The sequence below is a fragment of the Chiloscyllium plagiosum genome, unplaced genomic scaffold (assembly GCF_037043375.1).
Source record: "Chiloscyllium plagiosum isolate Xiang-an unplaced genomic scaffold, Cpla_swu_hap1 HiC_scaffold_31, whole genome shotgun sequence".
Classification (NCBI taxonomy): Eukaryota; Metazoa; Chordata; class Chondrichthyes; order Orectolobiformes; family Hemiscylliidae; genus Chiloscyllium; species Chiloscyllium plagiosum.
The window spans coordinates 639,869-664,076 of NW_028270169.1; the positions used below are offsets into that span (position 1 = coordinate 639,869).

The 24,208-nt window shown below is 43.3% G+C and overlaps 1 protein-coding gene across 7 annotated transcripts in view; it reads left to right on the top strand.

Moving 5' to 3' along the window:
* The window catches only part of LOC122561890 (uncharacterized), a 258,498-nt gene that overhangs the window by 198,699 nt on the left and 35,591 nt on the right, over positions 1–24,208 (top strand). For 6 of the 7 annotated variants that reach the window (XM_043714223.2, XM_087977089.1, XM_087977092.1 and 3 more), the window contains 2 exons: positions 7,443–7,471; positions 22,752–22,831. In XM_043714223.2, the coding sequence (XP_043570158.2) occupies positions 7,443–7,471; positions 22,752–22,831 (109 nt within the window). The remainder of the gene's footprint in view (positions 1–7,442; positions 7,472–22,751; positions 22,832–24,208) is intronic. The other variant, XM_087977093.1, reaches the window with a different exon arrangement.

Below are 24,208 nucleotides of genomic sequence, written 5' to 3' on the forward strand. Positions count from 1 at the left end.
ACCCGCATGTAGAAGGAACGCCTTCGAGAGCAATGGACACAGTAGATGAGGAGGGTGGATATGTAGGAGAATCTCTGCCGGATGTGAAAAGATCCTTTGGGGCCTTGTACGGAGATGAGCGGGGAAGTGTGGGCACAGGCTTTACACCTCTTGCGGCGGCAAAGGAAGGTGCCGGGTGAGGAGGGTGGGTTGATGGGGGACATGGACCTAACAAGGGAGTCATGGAGAGAATGGTCTCTGCAGAACACAGATTGGGTGGGGCGGGAAATATATCTGTGGTGGTGGGGCCTGATTGTAGGTGGTGGAAATAGCAGAGAATAATGCATTGTATCTGGATATTAGAGAGGTGGAAAGTGAGGACCAAAGGGGTTCTATCTTTGTTGCGGTTGGAGGGGTGAGGTTCAAGGGCAGAGGTACGGGAAGTGGAGGAGATGTGCTTGAAGGCATTGTTGCTTACGTGTGAGAGGAAATTGCAGTCCTGGAAATAGGAAATACTGGAGTGGAAGTACTCCTCTTGGGAGCAGACAGGACAGAGGGTGGGGAATTAGGAGTAAAGCATTGCATTTTTGCAGAAGGGGAGACTGAAGGGTCCAGGGAAGGGAAGTGTCTGAGTTGGTTCAGGTGGACTGTTCCACCTCCTCGTGGGAGCACGATGTGGTACTGATAAAGTCACCTGCAGTGACTTCAATACCATCCCCAACCTCTTCCTCCATTACATTATTGGCTGTATCGTTGCCACTTCGTGCTTCCACGAAGAGGTGCAACAGTTCATCAACTTCACTAACACCTTCCACCCTGACCTTAAGTTAACTTGGACATCTCCCTCCCCTTCCTGGACCTCTCCTTCTCCATCTCTGGCGTCGAACTCAACATGGACATCTGTTTCAAACCCACAACTCCCACAGCTATCTGGATGACACCTCCTCCCACACCCCCTCCTATAAAAACACGATTCCTTACTCCCAATTCCTCCGCCTCTGCCATATCTGCTCCCAGGAGGGGCAATTGCACTCCAGGAATCCTAAATGGCCTCCTATTTCTAGTACGACAATTTCCCCTCTCATATGATCAACAATGCCCTCTAAGCCCATCTCCTCCACTTCCCATGCCTCCGCTCTTGAATCCCACTCCTCCAATCGCAACAGGTTAGAACCCCCTTGGTCATCTTCCACCCCATTATTATCTGGATACAATGCATTATCCTCCGCCATTTTCACCACCTACAATCAGACCTCACCACCACAGATATATTTACCTCCCCACCCCATCTGCATTCCGCAGAGACATTCCCTCCATGATTCCCTCGTTAGGTGCACACCCCCCCATCATCCCACCCTCCAAACTGGGCACCTTCCCTTGACACCGCAAGAGGTGTAAAACCTGTGCTCACACCTCCCCCCCTCACTTATGTACAAGGCCCCAAAGGATCTTTTCACATCTGGCAAAGATTCTCCTGCACATGCACCCATTTCATCTACTGTGTCTTTTGCTCTCGATGTGGTCTTCTCTACATCGGGGTGACAGAACATCAACTCGTGGAGCATTTTAGGGAACATCTCTGAGACACATGCACCCAACAACCCCACCGCCCTGTGGCTGACCACTTCAACTTCCTCACCCGCTCCACCAAGGACACGCAAGTCCTGGGTCGCCTCTACTGTCAAATCCATGTTACCCAATGACTGGAGGAAGAACGCCTCATCTTCAGTCTTGGTATCCTTCAACCATACGGCATCAATATCGACTTCACCAGTTTCCAAATCTCCCCTCCCCCCACTTCATCCCAGATCCAACCCTCTAACTCGGCACCACAGTCTTGATCTGTCCCACCCGTCCATCTTCCTTCCCACCTTTTCACTCCACCCTCCCCACTGATCTATCATAATTGCCCCCTACCTGCATCCACCTTCCCAGCCACCATTCCCAGTCTCACACCCACCTTCCTATTTATCTCTCAGCTCCCCCACCCCACCTCCACATTCATCTCAAACAGATGTTGTCACACAAGTTCCCACATCATGAAATGCAATACATCATTTGTCCTGGTAGCTCTATTTTCATTATTTAGTTCTTAATTTGATCTTTAATGGAAAAGGGAACTACATTTGACAAACCCACTGCAGTTATTTTAAGGTTGAAACTAGTAGAAAATTAAAGAAGAATTAATGAAAGTGGTGTGTTTGGATTTTTGGAAAGCTTTTGATAGAATTTTCTTAGGTGGTTGGTATGTAAAATTTAAACCATGGGATTAGGGAATATTCTGGTATGGATTGAAGATTTGGTAGCAAAGACGAAACAGAGAGTAGGAATAAATGTTATTTTTCGGAGGTGACGAGAGGGATACAAGATCAGTGTTTGCAACCCAGCTATTTGTTAAACAAGTAAATATAAATACTGCCATATTTAATATACCAGTATTCCATGATGTGGGAACTGGTGGGACCCCATTATGGTTCAAAGTGACGACATCTGTAACAAGTGTTGGTTGCTTGAAGAACTTCGGCTCAGTGTTGATGATCTGGAATTTGAGCTTCGAACACTGCCACATATCAGGGAGGGGGAAGAGTTATCTGGATGCTGTATTTCAGGTGGCAATCACATCCCTTCGATTAACTGTGTCAAATTCTGTCAGAGATCAAGAATAGAAAGGTGTGACTCTGAGCAAAGTAGGTAGAGGGATCCAGGAGGTTGAGCTGAAAGAGCCTCAGCCATTGATCTTGTCTCAAAGGTTTGAGATTTTTGCTCCCTATATGGATGACATGGGAGCTTCGAGAGGATGAAGAAATTGGTCATAACAGCATGCTACTGAGAGCCATTCAAGGGGAGGGAGAAAAGCGAAATCTCGTTGTAATCAGGGATCATATAGTCAGGGAAATAAACACTGTTCTCTGTGGCCAGGATTGAGAATCCTAAAGTATTTTCTGTTGCGTGCCTAGTGCTCAGGTTCAGGATTTCTCATCTAGGCTGCAGAGGAACTTGGAGTAGGAGGGGAAAGATCCAGTTGTCATGTTCCACGTAGGATCAACAAGGCAGGTAGAAAAAGGAGAGAATTCCTAATGAGGGAATCGGAGCAGCTGGGGGCAAAATTAAAAAGCAGAGCCAAATAGGCAATAATTTCCAGATTACTATCAGATAATACAAGCAAATTGGCACACAGTCAACAAGGTAACTCCACGGCTCATAGACTGGTGTGGGTAAAACATTGAATTCACAGGACATTGTAGTTGGGAAGAAAGGAGCTGATCTGATGGGATGGGCTCAACCTGAATCATTTCTAACACCAGAATCCTGTTGAATCACATGACTAGGAGTGTGGATAGGGCTTTACATTAAATAGTTGATGGGGTGGGAGGGGAGCATTCAGTTGTTTGGAAAATTATGGAAAAATTTAAAGCGGGGAGGGCTCAGCAAAGATTAACAAAGAACAGTACAGCACAGGAACAGGTCCTTCAGCCCTCCAACACATCTTGCCCTTCCATACTAAAATTGTCTCCACTTACAGAATCCATAGACTTCTATTCCCTTCCTATTCGTGTATTCATCCAAGTGTCTCTTGAATGTTGCTATTGTGTCTGCATCCACTATCTCCTCTGGCAACACATTCCAGGCACTCATCACCCTTTGCATGAAAAACTTGCCTTGCACGTCTGTTTTAAACTCCCCCCCCCCCCGCACCTTGAACCTGTGTCACCTTGTAATTGGCCCCTCCATCCTGGGAAAAAGCCTCATACTTTCCACTCTATCCATGCCATTTACAATCTTATAAACTTCTATTATGTCACCCCTCAATCTCCTGCGTTCCAGTCTATCCAACCTTTTTTCATAGGCAACACCCTGGTAAACCTTCTCTGTACCCTCTCTAAAGCAGCCACATCTTTTTGGTAGTGTGTTGACCAGAACTGTACACAGTATTACAAGTATAGTCTAACTAAAGTTCTATAAAGTCTATCCTTATATTCAGTGCCCCTTCCAACGAAGGCAAGCATGTCATTGGCCTTTTTTACTATCTTAGCTACCTGCGCTACCAACTTCAATGATCTGTGGATCTGCACACCCAGTTTCATCTGCATATCAATACTCCTAAAGGTTCTGCCATTCACTGTATGATTTCCACCTGTACTTGACCTTCCAAAATGCATCACCCTCACATTTATCTAGATTAAACTTCATCTGCCATTTTTCTGTCCATGCCTGCAACTGATGTATATCCTGCTGTATCCTTTGACAATTCTCCACATTATCCGCAAGTCCACCATTCTTTGTATTGTCTGCAAACTTACTAATCAGACCAGTCATGTTTTCCTCCAAAACGTTTATGTAGACCATGAACAGCCCTCCATTCCTAAAAGTATCTTCTACCACTACCCTCTGTTTCCTATGACTAAGCCAGTTCAGTATCCATTTTGACAGCTCACCCGTGATACCATGTAATTTCACCTTTTGTACCAGTCTGCCATGCGGGACTTTGTCAAAGGCTTTACTGAAGTTCATGTAGACAACATCAACTGTTTTCCTCTAATCAATCATCTTCCTCACCTCCTCACTTCATGGAGTGATTTGCAGGCTCAGCCCCTCAGTCTAGGTAACCCAGTGCACCTGCATAATCTTAATAATCTTTTCTTCCTTGCCCTTTCTGTCAAGATATCATACTCTGCACCTTGAATTTTTACCTTAACTCCTTAGCTACATTGAACTTTACTTGTTTGATGTGAAATGCCAACCACAGTGGAAACAAACTCAGTCTATCTGACCTTTCTTCATAGCTAAAGTCCCCCATTCCAGACAACATCCTGGTAAGCCTTTTCTGTACCCTCTCCAAAGCATCTAAAACCTTCTGATAGTGTGGTGATCAGAACTGTACGCAGTATTCCGAATGTGGTTATTATAATGCTTTTCTTACATGCCTTTTGATTGGTAAAGCAATCAAGGGTGACAGAGAGAAGGCAGGAGAATGGAGTTGAGAAACATATCAGCTGTGATTGAATGGAGAAGTAGACTTGATGGGCCAAGTGGCCTAATTCTGCTCCTATACCTTATTACCTTATGTTATTTTCATAAATCCTTTCTTGACTCTGTGTAATCCTATTGATAGTTTCCAAGTGCCCTGTTATCACATTCTCTTTAAAAGACTCTAGCATTTGCTCTGTTACTAATGTGATAATTGGTGTAGAAGTCCATATTTTCAGCATTCCATCTAGTGAGGTTCCATTTCCCACCCTCCAGTCTTCTGGGATTTTCCAGAACCTATAGAGTTTTGAAAAATGATAACTAATCCATTCATTATTTCCATGGTCATCTCCTTTGGTGTCCTGACATGTAGATTATCAGACCTGGGATTTATCAGCTTTTGATCATTATAATTTCTCCTGTACTTTTTTCCCCTAACTCTAATTTCCTTCAATTCCTCCTTCTTATGAGACCCTTGGTAGTTGTGTCTTCTCATAGAGTCATAGAGATGTACAGCATGGAAACAGACCATTCGGTCCAACCCGTCCATGCCTACCTGATATCCCAACCCAATCTAGTCCCACCTGCCAGCACACGGCCCATATCCCTCCAAACCCTTCCTATTCATATACCCATCCAAATGCCTCTTAAATGTTGCAATTGTACCAGCCTCCACCACTTCCTCTGGCAGCTCATTCCATACATGTACCACCCTCTGTGTGAAAAAGTCACCTGTAGGTCTCTTTTATACCTTTCCCTTCTCACCCTAAACCTATGCCCTCTAGTTCTGGACTTCCCCACCCAGGGTAAAGATTTTGCCTATTTACCCTATCCATGCCCCTCAAAGTTTTGTAAACCTCTATAAGGTCATCCCTCAGCATCCGACGCTCCAGGGAATATACCCCCAGCCTGTTCAACATCTGCCTATAGCTCAAATCCTCCAACCCTGGCAACATCCTTGTAAATCTCTTCTGAACCCTTTCCAGTTTCACAACATCTTTCTGATAGGAAGGAGACCAGAATTGCACGCAATATTCCAACAGTGCTCTAGTCAATATCCTGTACAGCCGCAACATGACCTCCCAACTCCTGTACTCAATCCTCTGACCAATAAAGGAAAGCATACCAAACGCCTTCTTCACTATCCTATCTAACTGCAACTCCACTTTCAAGGAGCTATGAACCTGCACTCCAAGGTCTCTTTGTTCAGCAACATTCCCTAGGACCTTATCATTAAGTGTATAAGTCCTGCTAAGATTTGTTTTCCCAAAATGCAGCACCTCGCATTTATCTGAATTAAACTCCATCTGCCACTTCTCAGCCCATTGACCCATCTGGTCAAGATCCTGTTGTAACCCGAGGTAACCTTCTTTGCTGTCCACTACACCTCCAATTTTGGTGTCATCTGCAAACTTACTAACTGTACCTCTTATGCTTGCATCCAAATCATTTATGTAAATGACAAAATGTAGAGGGCCCAGCACCGATCCTTGTGGCACTCCACTGGTCACAGGCCTCCAATCTGAAAAACAACCCTTCACCACCACCCTCTGTCTTCTACCTTTGAACCAGTTCTGTATCCAAATGTATAGTTCTCCCTGTATTCCATCAGATCTAACCTTGCTAATCAGTCTCCCATGGGGAACCTTGTCAAAGCCTTATTGAAGTCCATATAGATCACATCTACCGTTCTGCCCTCATCAATCCTCTTTGTTACTTCCTCAAAAAACTCATTCAAGTTTGTGAGACATTATTTCCCATGCTCAAAGCCGTGTTGACTATCCCGAATCAGTCCTTGCCTTTCCAAATACATGTGTATCCTGTCCCTCAGGTTTCCCTCCAACAACTTGCCCACCACCGAGGTCAGGCTCACCAGTCTATAGTTTCCTGGCTTGTCCTTATCACCCTTCTTCAGCAGTGGCACCACGTTGTTTAATTTCTTTGATATTTCCTTATTCTCCAGTACCAATTCTCCTGTTTCAGACTTGTCTATACTAGTGTTTTTTTTCTTTGTATAAATATATACAGGCTTTTATTGGTCACTTTTATCTGCCTTGCAAGTTTAGTCTCATATTTTACTTTTCCCCTCTTAATTAATCACTTGATTCTCCTTTGCTGAATTCTAAATTTTTCCAAATTCTCAGGCCTGTGTACATTAAAGTTACTCATGATTACTGTAACACCTTTGTAATATACACATCTCTAATTTCTCACATTCCCTGAACAAAAAGAAAATTTGGTCATGATTGAATTGCTATGGGAGCTTGTTCTTCACATTTTCTACATTACAACAAACACTTTAAAAGTTGCTGCTGTATATATCTTAAGATTAAAAAAAAACACAACATTAACTATTTTTACTATCAGGGAAGTACTTTATATGCATTCATTGGTTTAGATTTGGGTAGCAGTCTCTGTGCTTTCAGTGATACAGACTGTTTTTACTTGCATAATTTCCCCATTCCAGCTTCTGAAGATAGTATGTTTTTTTTTAGCACTTCCTTGATGTGTACTCTCTGAGAAGGTATGTGGATCAACAGCTGAACTTGGAACTTCTTATTGAATAATTGTGTTTATATATGCCACAACACAAGTACATCGTGCTGTTATGGAGCAGACCAAACTCCCTCAAAATATATTAAGAAGGTAGTCTAGACCCTAACATTTTTTTGTTTTAAAGGTAAGGTGATGCAATCCGGATACAATTCAACTGGTCAAACTACCAGATTTGAAGTTAAAACACTTTATTCATATACAATAGTTAAAATACAACAAAAGAGAAAGAAAAGAAAATAATTGGCTTAGCTGTATCTCTATCCAAGTGCTTAACTAAATAACAGACTTAGCAACTATTATTAATTAACTGTTCCAATGTAGTAACATCACATAAACACACCCTTGACAAAGACAAATTCACAAAAACAGATAGTTTCACATGCAACTCCAACAGGAGGAAGAGAGCCCACAGCTTTTAGCTGTAACTGAGAGAGGAATAAACAGCTTCCACATCTTCAAGACCCCAGCATCAACTGATCCTGAAAAATTGAAAAAAAAACTTAATATCCTGGTTCTGTGGAAGCTTGATCACAGCCCTTCAGGCTCTTTCTATTGTTCCACCTTTTAAAAATGAAACCCAGTGCCTCACAAACTGTTTACTCTTGTGGATCTGCAATGACTGCTTGTTACCTCAAAGAGGCCATTCGAGTCCACGCTGACACTCCAAAGAGTACCCCATCTAGGACCACCCCACTCCTGTAACCCTGCATTTCCCATGGCTAATCCACCTAGTCTGCATATCCCTGCAGGGCCAATCTACCTAACCTGCATATCTTTGGACTGTGGGAGGAAACCAGAGCATCGGGAGGAAATCCACGCAGAAATTAGGAGAATGTGCAAACTCCATGCCCCAGGGTGGAATCAAACCCAGGTCCCTGGTGCTGTGAGGCAGCAGTGCTAACCACTGAGCCACCTCTGTCTTAAAGCCTCTCTTCTAAAAAAAAGGATAAAATACATCTTTTAAAGACATAGTATCATCAAACTGCCCAAGCTCAGTTTCAGTCTCTCTGTCAGTATTTACATTAAAATAAAAACATTGGCTTGATGCATACTAACAATAGCATTCAAATTATTCACTTTTATGTCTGTGCAGTTGTTCCACAGTTTAAGTGCTTGGATATTCTACCAATGATTTATCAACAATTCCTTCTATAAAACATACTTCAAATAATTCAGATTTTTAAAAATCATTCACAGAATGTGAGTATCTCTGGCTCAGCCAGCATTTATTGACCATCCTTAATTGGCCAGAGGGCAGTTAAGAGTCAACCAATTTAGTGAATTAAATGGTTTCTTCTGACAATTGGCAACGGTTTCATGGTCATCAGTAGGCCCTTAATTGCAGTGAATTCAATTTCCATCATCCCCAATTGGCAAGATTTGAAACCAGGTCCTCAGAACATTAACTGTGTTTCTGGATGAATAGTCCAACAATAATGGCACTAGGCCATTGACTTCCCAATTCAGTTAAAAAGTTAATAAGTTATCAAAAAATTTCAGTCAATGAGTTTCTCAAATTCCAATGTGAAAGTAATATTTAGTCCAAAGCCATTTTTGAAAAAGAAATCCATAAAAAAGTAATTTGAATGAAATATTCAAGAAGAAATATAATCTCCACTGTGCGAGTCAAAGCAATAACCGTGTGATTAATAATCCCAATTACCTACCCAGTAAAATTTCCAGTTTACATAGGAGCACAGACTGTTAAGGTATTGGGTCTAGTCAGGACAGCATTCTTATTGTGACTGAGATCCCATTTGAGATTGGGAACTGGAGTGAATTGTTGCTGGCAAATTATGGTTTGCTTTTTTTCCAACTTATTTGGTGCAGTGAAGTTGATGTCAATCATGTTATGCAATGTTCCAAATTTTAATCAGTCACATAGTACCATTAGCTGCAGAATGAGGCCAAATGTTTATTCACAAATGCTCCAAATGCTTTTCCAGCCAGCAGCAGGAGTTAGTTTTACTAAATATAATTTAACTGTCAGTTATTGTAGTATAAAGATGTGTTGATAGTACATTATAATACATGCTTGTTTTATTTGATGCACAGTTATAGAGTTATACCGCTCTAAAACCACAAGATCTATTAATTGTTAAATAAATAAGGTCAGATGAGTTTAAATATTGCTTCAGGTAACTTTGAAAATTGAGATGTTTTCCAGTTTTAGATTATAGATCTAAATCATCTGGCATGTTTCAATTCATTTGCATCTATAACAATAAGTGTTTTCTGGTGTGTATGGCGTAAATGCATACACAAATACTTAACATATACAATCAGTGATGTAAGATTACATCTATTCTAGTGGTTCAATTAAAGGTTCTGGTTGCAAATACATGCTCCATACCCAGCTCTGAATATGCTTTCAACATTGTAGTAGCTGTAAAACGTTTCCTTTAAGCAAAGGAGTTTGCACCCAGAGGCTCTCAGCACTGATATGAAAACTAAACAGTGGTGTGCAGCAGCAACAGTCATGTTCCAACACTAAAGCAAGAACTGAAGAAACCACAGTTCAGCTAAAAGCAGTACACAAAATAGCCAGAGATCAGAACAGAGACACTCAGGCAGTAGGCCTGACCATTAAAGTTCATGTAGCAAAAACTGGCAGAACTCAGAACTGACAGACTTCAGTTCCAGGTGCAACTGATAAAGATCGTATTAGGCAAATTCCTGTGTTAAGTGAAACTAGCAGAAATCACCAAAAATGGTCTCAAATAGTTTGCAAACCAGTAAAGAATAGTTTAACTTCACTCCTCATGCAGTACATTGCAAGCTAACCTTGTTACAGAGAAGGCTGTTCCACTATCCAAGTTACCCTACTATGCAGAGAACTGGAGCTGAAAATGTGTTGCTGGAAAAGTGCAGCAGCCGGATTAGGGGTGGGAGCGGAGTGGTCAGGAAGAAGATTGCAGTTTAGGAAGGTGGTGCTGAGTTCGAGGGTTGGGACTGAGACAAGGTGGGGGGGAGGGGAAATGAGGAAACTGGAGAAATCTGAGTTCATCCCTTGTGGTTGGAGGGTTCCTAGGTGGAAGATGAGGCGCTCTTCCTCCAGCCGTCGTGTTGCTATGGTCTGGCGGTGGAGGAGTCCAAGGACCTGCATGTCCTTGGTGGAGTGGGAGGGTGAGTTGAAGTGTTGAGCCACGGGGTGGTTGGGTTGGTTGGTCCAGGTGTCCCAGAGGTGTTCTCTGAAACGTTCCGCAAGTAGGCGGCCTGTCTCCCCAATATAGAGGAGGCCACATCGGGTGCAGCGGATGCAGTAAATGATGTGTGTGGAGGTGCGGGTGAATTTGTGGTGGATATGGAAGGATCCCTTGGGGCCTTGGAGGGAAGTAAGAGGGGAGGTGTGGGTGCAAGTTTTGCATTTCTTGCGGTTGCAGGGGAAGGTGCCGGGAGTGGAGGTTGGGCTGGTGGGGGGTGTGGACCTGACAAGGGAGTCACTATAACTCTAGTACATTGGATGGATCAGTTTTTGTCCAATGTGTACAGGAGGGTTTCCTGACACAGTATGTCGAAGGGCCGACAAGAGGGGAGGCCACACTGGATCTGGTGCTTGGTAATGAACCAGGCCAGGTGTTTGATTTAGTTGTAGGTGAGCACTTTGTAGAGAGTGACCATAATTCAGTTATGTTTACTTTAGCGTTGGAAAGGAGTATGTACATGCCACAAGTCAAGAGTTATTGATGGGGCAAGGGCAATTATAATGTGATTAGGCAAAAATTAAGAAGCAGAAAATGGGGTAGCAAAATGCAGGGGATGCAGACAATCGAAATGTGGAGCTGGTTTAAGGGACAGATATTGCGTGTCCTTGATAGGTATGTCCCTGTCAGGCAGGGAGGAAGTGATAAGGTAAGGGAACCGTGGTTTACTACAGAAATTGCATCTCTTGTTAAGAAGAAGGAGGAGGCTTATGTGTTGATGAGGCAAGATGGTACAGATGAGGTAATGGAGAGTTACAGATCAGCTAGGAAGGATTTAAAGAGAGAGTTAAGAAGAGCAAAGAGAGGACACGAGCAGTCTTTAGCAAATAGAATAAAGGAGAACCCTAAAGCTTTCTGTAAGTATGTGAGGAATAAAAGGATGATTAGGGTAGGAATAGGGCCAGTCAAAGACAGAAGTGGGAAGTTGAGTGTGGATCCTGTGGAGATCGGAGAGGTGCTAAACAAACATTTCTCATCTGTTTTCAGTCAGGAAAAGGAGAATATTGTAGAGGAGAAGAATGAGATAAGAGATATTAGACTAGAAAGGATCGAGGTTAGTTACGAACAGCTGTTGTAGGAAAGGTTTTGGAAAGTATTATAAGATAATAAGATTTATAATCATATTGCAAGCAACAATTTGATTTCAGATAGTCAACATGGTAACATCAAGGGCAGGTCGTGTCTCACAAACCTCATTGAGTATTTTGAGAAGGTGACCAAGCATGTAGATGAGGGCAGGGCAGTTGACGTGGTATACATGGACTTCAGTAAAGCCTTTGATAAGGTTCCACATGGTAGGCTGTTGGAGAAAATATAGAGGCATGGCATTGAGGGTGATTTAGCATTTTGGATTAGAAACTGGCTTTCTGAAAGAAAGCAGCGATTGATGGTTGATGGAAAATATTCAGCCTGGAGTCCGGTTACTAGTGGTGTGCCACAAGGATCTGTTTTGGGACCACTGCTGTTTTTCATTTTTATAAATAACTTAGACGCAGGCATAGGTGGATGGATTAGTAAATTTGCAGACGACACTAAAGTCGGTGGAGTAGTGGACAGTTTGGAAGAATGTTACAGGTTGCAGGGGGACTTGGATAAACTGCAGAATTGGGCTGAGAGGTGGCAAATGGAGTTCAATGCAGCTAAATATGAGGTGATGCACTTTGAGAAGAATAACAGGAAGGCAGAGTACTGAGTTAATGGAAAGATTCTTGGTAGAGTGGATGTGCAGAGGAATCTTGGAGTCCATGTACATAGATCCCTGAAAGTTGCCACCCAGGTGGATAGTGCTGTTAAGAAGGCATACGGTGTGTTAGGTTTCATTGGTAGAGGGATTGAGTTGTAGAGCCACAATATCATGCTGCAACTATACAAAACGCTGGTGCGGCCACACTCGGAATATTGTGTACAGTTCTGTTTGCCATATTTTGTGAAGGATGTGGATGCATTGGAAAAGGTGCAGAGGAGATTTACCAGGTCTGGAGGGAATTCTTATGAGGAAAGGCTGAGAGACTTGGGTCTGTTCTCATTGGAAAGAAGAAGGCTAAGAGGGGATTTGATAGAGACATACAAGATGATCAGAGGATTAGATAGGGTAGACAGTGAAAGTCTTTTTCCTAGGATGATGACATCAGCTTGTACAAGAGGGCATAACTACAAATTGAGGGGTGATAGATTTAAGACAGATGTCAGAGACAAGTTCTTTACGCAGAGAGTGATAAGGGCGTGGAATGCCCTACCTGCTAATGTAGTCAACTCAGCCACATTAGGGAGATTTAAACAATCCTTATGTAAGCACATGGATGATTTTGGGATAGTGTAGGGGGATGAGCTGAGAATAGTTCACAGGTTGGCGCAACATCGAGGGGAGAAGGGCCTGTTCTGCGCTGTATTGTTCTATGTTCTATAAGGATCCATGTTAAAGCTGTCTCTCTGTTTGGAACTTCCAAAGGAGACTAATTGAGTAAAGTAATATCCAGGAAATAGATGATACTAAAGGAAGTATCTGGAATTTACATACAGTAAAATGCCACAAAACAGCTTTGAAGTTGTATCCTGATCCAGGAGGAATAAGTCTATCTTCACCAACCTAACTTTGTTGCTAAAATCCAAGAACCAATCTGGCAAATCTCCTCTGCACCTTTCAAGGACTTACATGTCATAATGCTCTAATTGGCATCTGACTAAAGCTTTACAAAAGTTCAGCATAATTTCTCTATTTTTATATTCAATGCCTCTATGATGCCCAATGCCATATGTTTTCAGAACCACTTTCACAAAATGTCTTGTCACCTTCAAAGATAGATGCTTTTGCACCCCTCAGTCTTTTTTATTTCCACACACTTTGGAATTGTGCCATGAAGTATATGATGCCTCTCCCTATTCCTTCGACTAAAATAAATCACTTCACATTGGATGATGTATACTAAATTATATTAAATTCTATGTGCCATTTATCTACTCATTCGGTTAGCCTGTATGTGACCTGTTTGAGGCAATGGCAGGGAAGCTGTTGGAGAAGATACTGAGGGATAGGACTTATTCCCATTTGGAAGAAAATTGATTTATCAGTGATTGGTAACATGGTTTGTGCAGGGGAAGTCATGTCTTACCAATGTAATAGAATGTTTTGAGGAAGTGACAAAGTTGATTGACAAGGGAAGGGCTGTCGATGTCATATACATGGACATCAGTAAGGCGTTTGATAAGGTTCCCCATGGTAGGCTGATGGAGAAAGTGAAGTCATATGGGGTCCAGGGTGTACTAGGTAGATGGATAGAGAACTGGCTGGGCAACAGGAGACAGAGAGTAGTAATGGAAGGGAGTTTCTCAATATGGAGACCTGTGACCAGGGGTGCCCACAGGCATCTGTGCTGGGATCACTGTTGTTTGTGATACATGTAAATGATCTGGAGGAAGGTATAGGTGGTCTGATTAGCAAGTGTGCAAATAACACTAAGACTGGTGGAGTAGCAGACAGTGAAGGGTGAATGTAGCAGAATATAGATAGATTGGAGAGTTGGGCAGAGAAATGGCCGATAGAGTTCAACCCGGGCAAATGCGAGGTGATGCATTTTGGGAGATCCAATTCAAGAGCAAACTATAAGGTAAATGGAAAAGCCCTGGGGAAAATTGATGTAGAGACATCTGGGTGTTCAGGTTCACTGTACCCTGAAGGTGGCAATACAGGTTGATAGAGTGGTCAGGAAGGCATACGGCATGCTTTCCTTCATTGGATGGAGTATTGAGTACAAGAGTTGGCAGGTCATGTTACAGTTGTACAGGACTTTGGTTTGGCCACATTTGGAATACTGTGTACAGTTCTGGTTGCCATATTATCAAAAGAATGTGGATGCTTTGGAAAGGGTGCAGAGAAGATTCAAGAGGATGTTGCCTGGTATGGAGGGGACTAGCTATGAAGAGAGGTTGACTTGATTATTTTCATTAGAAAGACAGGTTGAAGGGAGACCTGATTGAGGTCTACAAAATCATAGACAGGGTGAATAGCAAGAAGCTATTGAGTGGGGGACTCAATTATTGGGGTCACAAGTTCAAGGTGAGAGGAGAAAGGTTTAAGGGAGAGATGCGTGGAAAGTTCTTTACGCAGAGAGTAGTGGGTGCCTGGAACATGTTGCCAGCAGAGATGGTAGAGGTGAGCACAGTAGCATCATTTAAGATGTACTTAGACAGAATGGAGAAGGAGCAGAGGGATACAGATCCTTAGGAAATAGGCGCTAAGTTTAGATAGAGGATCTGGTTTGGCGCAGGCCTGGAGGGCGAAAGGGTCTGTTTCTGTGGCTGCAACTTTCTTTGTTCTTTGTCTTTGTATGTTCCATCTATATCATCTTCTATGCTTATCATGCATCCAAATTCAGCAAATTTTGAGATACCACACTATATTCCAAGATCAAAGTGACTTGTATATAGTGAAAAAACAGCTATCCTAGCACTGACCCTTGGGTAACACCATTGTATACCATTCTGCAGTCCATAAAAACAACCATCAAACATGTATGGAATGAGGTGCCAGAGGAAGTGGTGGAGGCTGTTACAATTATGACATTTAAAAGGCTTCTGGATAGGTATACAAATGGAAAGGTTTTGGAGAGATATAGGCCGAGTGCTGGCAAATAGGACTAGATTAGGTTAGGATATCTGTTCGGCATGGACAAGTTGGGCTGTCGGGCCTGTTTCCATGCTGTATATTTCTATGACTCAATAACCACAACTGACTGTTTTCGTTCTCAAGCCAGTTTTTTTATCCAGCTAGACTCTGACTTTCCTACTCCATGTGCATCAACTTTTGTGTTGGACTTTATCAAGCATTTTTTAAAATTCTTACAGACAATTTCCATTGCATTCCCTTCATAAACTTTCTCTAATATTTCTTCAAAACATTTACACAAGATTAATCAAGATCTATGCTTGCTTTCCTTGCTTAACTCAAAGTGATAATGGCTTTTTTGTATTTTTTGTAACGTTGTTTGAAGGATAATATTGGTTGAGGTACAACATAGAACATAGAACATTACTGCGCAGTACAGGCCTTTAGGCCCTCCGTGTTGCACCGACCTGTGAAACCAATCTGAAGCCCATCTAATCTACATTATTCCATTATCATCCATATATTTATTCTACGGCCATTTAAATGCCCTTAAAATTGGTGAGTCTACTACTGTTGCAGGCAGGGCATTCCACATCCTTACTATTCCCTGAGTAAAGAAACTACCTCTGAACTGTCCTATATCTATTACCCCTCATTTTAACGCTATGTCCCCTTATGCTAGCCATTACCATCTGAGGAAAACTCTGTCACTGTCCACCCTATCTAATCCTCTGACCATCTTGTATGTCTCTATGAAGTCACCTCTTAACCTTCTCTCTAATGAAAACAGCCTCACATTCTCTCAGCCTTTCCTCATAAGAACTTCCCACCATACCAGGTAACATCCTGGTAAATCTCCTCTGCACCCGTCCCAATGCTTTCACATCCTTCTTATAATGCGATGCCCAGAACTGTACGCAATACTCCAAGTGAGGCCGCACCAGAGTTTTGTACAGCTACAGCATGACCTCATGGCTCTGAAACTCAATGCCTCTACCAATAAAATCTAACACATTATACGCCTTCTTAACAACCCTATCAACCTGGTTGGCAACTTTCAGGGATCTCTGCACATGGACACCGAGATCTCTCTGCTCATCCATACTACCAAGAATCTTACCATTAGCCCAGTACTCTGCATTCCTGTCACTTCCTTCCAAAGTGAATCACTTCATACTTTTCCGCATTAAACTCCATTTGCCACCTTTCAGCCCAGGGCTGCAGCTTATCTATGTCCCTCTGTAACCTGCAACATCCTTCCGCACTAACCACAACTCTACTGACTTTAGTGTCATCTGCAAATGGGATGCAAGGAATAGCTCTGCTACTCTTCTCCTAAGTAGTACATAAGAACTGGGAGCAGGAATAGGCCGTCCGGCTCTTCGAGCCTGCTCTGCCATTCAATAAGATCATGGCTGATCTTTCCGTGGACTTAGTTGCACTTTCCATATCCCTTAATTCTTTTATTATTCAAAAAAATCTATCTTAGTTTTAAAAACGTTTACTGAAGTAGCGTCAATGACTTCACTGGACAAGGGGTTCCATAGATTTACAACCGTCTGAGTGAAGAAGTTTCTTCTCAATTCAATCCTAAATCTGCTCCCTCTAGTCTTGAGCCTATGTCCTCTTGTCCTAGTTTCACCTATCATTGGAAACATCCTCTCTACTTCTATCTTATCTATTTCCTTTAGAATTTTACATGTTCCTATAAGATCACCCCTCATTCTTTTGAATTCCGGTGAATATAATCCTAATCTACTCAGTCTTTCCTCATAAAACAACTCCCTCAACTCCAGAATCAACCTTGTGAACCTCTTCTGCACCCACTCCAGTACCAGTATATTCTTTCTCAAGTAAGGAGACCATAACTGCACTCAGTGATCCAGCTGTGGCCTCACCAGCACCCTATGCAGCTGCAACATAACCTCCCTGTTTTTAAACTCAATCCCTTTAGCAATGAAGGACAACATTCCATTTGCCTTTCTAATTACCTGTTGTACCTGCAGACCAACCTTCTGTGATTCACGCACAAGGACACCCAGGTTCCTCTGCATAGCTGCATGCTGCAACTTTTTAACTATCCAATCAGTACAATGGATATCTTGCATCCATCTGATTGGAGATGGGTCTTGTTTTAACATCTTGTTCAAATAATCTCTGCAAGTACAGTGCTCTGTCCATCTTGCAGTCAGTCTTCTATTTTCTATGTAACATTGGAACCAACGACATAGGAAAGGGAAAGGTTGAGATACTGAAGGGAGATTACAGAGAGCTCGGCAGGAATTTAAAAAGGAAGTCCTCAGAAATAGTAATATCTGGATTACTCCCAGTGCTGCGAGCTAATGAGGGCAGGAATAGGAGGGTAGAGCAGATGAATGCATGGCTGAGGAGCTGGTGTATAGAGTCATAGAGATGTACAGCATGGAAACAGACACTTTGGCCTAACCCGTTCAGGCCGACCAGATATCCCAACCCAATCTAGTCCCACCTGCCAGCATCTGGCCAATATCCCTCCAAACCCTTCCTATTCATATACCCATCCAAATGCCTCGTAAATGTTGCAATTGTATCAGCCTCCACCACATCCTCTGCCAGCTCATTTCGTCGACGTACCACGCTCTGCGTGAAAAAGTTGCCCCTTAGGTCTCTTTTATATCTTTCCCCGCTCACCCTAAACCTATGCCCTCTAGTTCAGGACTCCCCGACCCCAGGGAAAAGATTTTGTCTATTTATCCTATCCATGCCCCTTATAATTTTGTAAACCTCTATAAGGTCACCCCTCAGCCTCCGACGCTCCAGGGAAAACAGTCCCAGCCTATTCAGCCTCTCCCTATAGCTCAGATCCTCCAACCCTGGTAACATCCTTCTAAATCTTTTCTGAACCCTTTCAAGTTTCACAATATTCCAACAGTGGCCTAACCAATGTCCTGTACAGCCGCAACATGACCTCCCAACTCCTGTACTCAATACTCTGACCAATAAAGGAAAGCATACCAAATGCATCCTTCACGATCCTATCTACCTGTGACTCCACTTTCAAGGAGCTATGAACCTGCACTCCAAGGTCTCTTTGTTCACCTTTGTTGACCTTACCATTAAGTGTATAAGTCCTGCTAATATTTGTTTTCCCAAAAATGCAGCACCTCGCATTTATCTGAATTAAACTTCATCTGCCACTCCTCAGCCCATTGGCCCATCTGGTCCAGATCCTGTTGTAATCTGAAGTAACCCTCTTCACTGTCCACTACACCTCCAATTTTGGTGTCATCTGCAAACTTACTAACTGTACCTCTTATGCTCGCATCCAAATCATTTATGTAAATGACAAAACGTAGAGGGCCCAGCACCGGTCCTTGTGGCACTCCACTGGTCACAGGTCTCCAGTCTGAAAAACAACCCTCCTCAACCACCCTCTGTCTTCTATCTTTGAGTCAATTCTGTATCCAAATGGCTAGTTCTCCCTGTATTCCATGAGATCTAACCTTGCTAATCAGTCTCCCATGGGGAACCTTGTCGAATACCTTACTGAAGTCCACATAAATCATATCTACTGCTCTGCCCTCATCAATCTTCTTTTTTACTTCTTCAAAAAACTCAATCAAATTTGTGAGACATGATTTCCCACACACAAAGCCATGTTGACTATAGCAAATCATGGGAGAAGGATTCACTTTTTTGGATCATTGGAATCTCTTTTGGGGTAGAAGTGACCTGTACAAGAAGGACTGATTGCACCTAAATTGGAAGGGGACTATTATACTGGCAGGGAGATTTGCTAGACCTGCTCAGGAGTATTTAAACTATTAAGCTGGGGGGTGGGACCCAAGGAAATAGTGAGGAAAGAGATCAATCTGAGACTGGTACAGTTGAGAACAGAAGCGAGTCAAACAGTCAGGCCAGGCAGAGACAAAAGCATAGAACTAGCTAGGACTGATAAATTAAACTGCATTTATTTCAGTGCAAGGGGCCCAACAAGGAAAGCAGATGAACTCAGAGCATGCTTAGGAACATGGACTGGGGTATCATAGCAGTTACAGAAACATGGCTTAGGGATGGACAGGGCTGGTAGCTTAATGTTCCAGGACACAAATGCTACAGGAAGGACAGAAAGGGAGGCAAGAGAGGAGGGGGAGTGGCGTTTTTGATAAGGGATAGCATTACAGCTGTGCTGAGGGAGGATTTTCCCAGAAATACATCCAGGGAAATTATCTGAGAGGAACTGAGAAATAAGAAAGGGATGATCACCTTATTGGGATTGTATTATAGACCTCCTAATAGTCAGCAGGAAATTGAGAAACAAATTTGTAAGGAGATCTCAATTATCTGGGCGGCACGGTGGCACAGTGGTTAGCACTGCTGCCTCATAGCGCCAGAGACCTGGGTTCAGTTCCCGCCTCAGGCGACTGACTGTGTGGAGTTTGCACGTTCTCCCCGTGTCTGCGTGGGTTTCCTCCGGGTGCTCTGGTTTCCTCCCACAGTCCAAAGATGTGCAGGTCAGGCGAATTGGCCATGCTAAAATGCCCATAGTGTTAGGTAAGGGGTAAATGTAGGGGTATGGGTGGGTTGCGCTTCGGCGGGTCGGTGTGGACTTGTTGGGCCAAAGGGCCTGTTTCCAAACTGTAATGTAATGTAATAATAGGATGGTTATGGTAGGGTATTTTAACTTTTCAAACATAGACTGGGACTGCAATAGTGTTGAGGGTTTAGATGGAGAGGAATTTGCCAAGCATGTGCAAGAAAATTTTCTGATTCATATGTGGATGTACCAACTAGAGAAGGTGCAAAACTTTGGATTGGGAAGACTGCCACAGGTTTTCCTAGGTTTATTGAAAGTGAGGACTGTAGATGCTGGAGAGTCAGAGTTGAAAAGTGTGGTGCTTAAGAAGTACAGCAGGTCAGGCAGCATCCGAGGAACAGGAGATGTTTGGCATAAGCCCTTCATCAGGAATGTCGAGGAGGCGATAGGGGGCTGAGAGATATATAGGGGTTTTGGGGTGGTGCTGGGGACAAGGTAGCTGTGAAGGTGATAGGTGGATGCAGCTGGGGGGGGGGTAATAGTAATAGGTCAGTTTAAAGGGTGAAACGGATAGGTGGGAAGGAAGATGGACAGGTAGGACAGGTCAAGACAGTGGTACCTAGTTGGAGGGTTGGATTTGGGATGAGGTGGGGGAGGGCAGATGAGGAAACTGGTAAAGTCGATGTTGATGCCTTGTGGTTGAACGGTCCCAAGGCAGAAGATGAGATGTTCTTCCTCCAGTTGTCAGGTGGCTTGATTTGGCGGTGGAGGAGAACCAGGACTTGCATGTCCTTGGAGGAGTCGGAGTGAGAGTTGAAGTGGTCAGTCACAGGGCAGTGGGTTGTTTGGTGCGTGTGTCCCAGAGATGTTCCCTGAAACATTCCACAATTTGGCGTCCTGTCTGCCTGATGTACAGAGGACCACATTAAGAGCAATGGTACCTGAGGTGTTTGGATGTGCAAGAAACTCTCTGCCAGATGTAAAAAGATCTTTTGGGGCCTTGGGTAGAGGTGAGAAGGGAGGTGTTGGTGCAGGTTTTAGACCTATGGTGGTGAGGAGGGTGGGAGGGTGGGTTGTTGGGGGGGGATGGACCTAACAAGAGAGTCTCAGAGGGAATGGTCTGTGTGGAATGTAGATAAGGATGGAAATATATCTGTGGTGGTGGGGTCTGATTGTAGGTGGCAGAAATGGTGGAGGATAATGCGCTGTATCTGGAGATTAGTGGGGTACAAGGTGAGGACGGGGATGGGGGAGTAGTTGGGTCTATGCTTTTTTGCGGTTGAAGGGATGGGGTTCTTGGGTGGAGTTGGAAGAAGTGCTGGAAGTGTTGATCACATGGGAAGGGAAATTGCGATCCTTGAAGTAGGAGGCCATGTGGGATGTCCTGGAGTGGAAATGCTCTTCCTGGGAGCAGATACGGCGGACGCTGAGAAATTGGGAGTAAGGGATTGCTTTTTTACAGGAGAGTTGGGTGGGAGGAGGTGAAGTCAAGATAGCTGTGGGAGTTGGTGGGTTTGAAATAGATGTCTATGTTGAGTTGGCACCCTTGAGCTTGCCCCTTAATGATCCAATTTCAGTACAACTCAATGCATCTTGAATGATTTCTAAAAGTTCTTATAAATTACATTTACTATAATCTGTAAGCAGGTCTCTGTTCTTGGGCCTCTGTTCTTTGTAGTTTTTATAAATGACTTGGATGAGGAGGTTGAGGAGTGGGTTAGTAAATTTGCAGATGACACAAAGGTTGGAGGTGCCATTGATAGTATCGAGGCTATTGCAGGCTGCAGCGCGACATAGAGAGGATACAGAGCTTGGCTGAGAAATGGCAGATGGAGGTCAACCTGGATAAATGTGAAGTGATGCATTTTGGAAGATGGAACTCAAATGCTGAATATAGGATTAAAGACAGGATTCTTGGTAGTGTGGAGGAACAGAGGAATCTTGGTGTTCAAGTACATAGATCCCTCAAAGTTGCTACCCAAGTGGATCAGGTTGTTAAGAAAACATATGGTGTTCTGGCTTTCATTAACAGGGGGATTGAGTTTAAGAGCCACGAGGTTTTGCTACAGCTCTACAAGTCCCTGGTGAGACCACACTTGGAATATTGTGTCCAGTTCTGGTTGCCCTACTATAGGAAAGATGTGGAGGCTTTGGAGAGGGTGCAAAGAAGGTTTAACAGGATGCTGCCTGGACTGGAAGACTTGCCTTACGAAGAAAGGTTGACTAAGCTCGGACTTTTCGCTCTGGAGAAAAGGAAGAGAGGTGACCTGATTGAGATATACGAGATAATGAGAGGCATGGATAGAGTCAATAGCCAGAGACTTTTCCCCAAGGCAGGATTGACTGGCACGAGGGGTCATAGTTTTAAGATATTAGGAGAAAGGTATAGAGGAGATGTTAGAGGAAGGTTCTTTATGCAGAGAGTTGTGAATGCATGGAATGCATTGCCAGCTGTGGTGGTGGAAGCAGAGTCATTAGGAACATTTAAGTGACTGCTGGACATGCACATGGAGAGCTGTGAATTGAGGGGTGCATCGGTTAAGTTATTTTATTTTAATTAGGATTAATCCTTGGCACAACATCATGGGCCAAAGGGCATGTTCTGTGCTGTACTTTTCTATTATCACAAATGTTCTTTTCTCAAAAATTAGATTGAGCGAAAGTTGATTTACATTTCATAATGGTATGCTGATTATTAGATAAGCTCAAATGCTTCTACATATTTAGTCTAATTATGGTTTTACTGTCACAAATATCTTATTTGTCACATACTTGTAGTGAGAATACTTAACTAACAGGCCTGAAACGCTTGGCAGGAAATGGTTGGTACATTGCACTATATTGGACACCAACGTTGAACCTTTTCATATATACGTAAAGTTTTTATTCTGACCTTCTGATTAATTCAATCTTCATATTCCTGTAGCTTTACAGCGCCTCCACCATCATTAGAGTCCAGTAGTAGCTGTGAATTTCCTTTGCCTGAACATCCTGTGCCTCCAGTAGGTAATGTATATATTATTTAAAGTAGCTACTTCCAACTTGAATTAAACTTCGCTAGGAAGTAAAAACATCATTCCAGTGATCATTTACCCCAAAACCCATCTACCCGTCTAACTTAACCATTATGATGCTCCAATTTAAGTATAGCTATCATCTTCTGCCTGCTCAGCTGTTGAGACCTTCATGGATCGCCCTTTGTCTGGAACCTATCCACTGACCTTACTGTCATGAGTAACCCTGTCAGGAGCTACACTCCAGACAGTTTAGCTCTCAGCTTCTCAGCTCACAAGTCTCTTCACCATAACAAGGTAGCGATCCTTGGAGAGGCGTTAATTCTAGGGCACCTTTTCCAGCCCCCGCCCCACTGAAGTGAGCAGGGCAGATCCTAAACAGAGCTGCTCAGTTATGGGTGCAGTTGCCTCATCCAGAAGCAAAGCGACTGAATCTGACACCTGCCGCCTGTGACTAGGGGCTTCCCACCCCCTCTGCCACTAGTTGATTGCTGCAGGAGTTTTGTTCAGGATGTAAGTAGAACTGGTACCTCTTGAGAAGATGCCTTTTAATGTGGGGTGGCTGGTGCATATACAGCCACCACACAAGCATTGGCAAATAGGATTTGAAGCCCAATGGTATGAAGACCGAGACAACAGGCGGCCATCCTCTGTTGCAGCCTTCAAAACAAATGGTAGATCGGTAAGGCCTCGGAAATCCAGCAGCTGGCAGATGCCAGTAACCCAAGAGGCTTCTTTAACGCCACCAAGGCTCTAAAGGTGGACAAAAACTGCTCAGGGATAATGAGACAATAAACATCCTCTGGAGAAAGTATTTCCAAGAACTCCTCAACCGTAATATTAATGTTAACTTGGAAATCATTAACCAATTCCTCCAGCGATCCATGTAAAGTGACATGGGAGAATCTCCCAGTGTGACCAAAGTACAAGATGCCATAAGTAGCCTAAGAAAGGAGCCACTGGCCAAAACCTGCCCAAAGGAATTAAAATAATTTACCATATGGACGGCAGGCTATTCAACCTTAATAGGTTCGTCTGCAAGGTCTCCACACCTCCAGCTTGGAGCTTCAATATGTTGATGACAATCAATACAGTTTCTATTATCAGCACACAGCAGTGCATCTTGGATGGCTTTGTCGAGGCACATAACTCCCCGGCCTTACCTTAAACACTAAAAAAGACTCTAGTACTCCATCAACCATAAACGGTCCCTCTAGGCCACCTACAATAAGGGTCAACAACCATCCCCTTGAAAATGTGGATCACTTCCCATACCTCAGCAGCTTTCTCACCTCCAAGGCCAACGTTGATAAAGAAATATGACATGTCTGTGCTGTGCCATTGGAGCCTATGCCCAACTCAGAAGAAG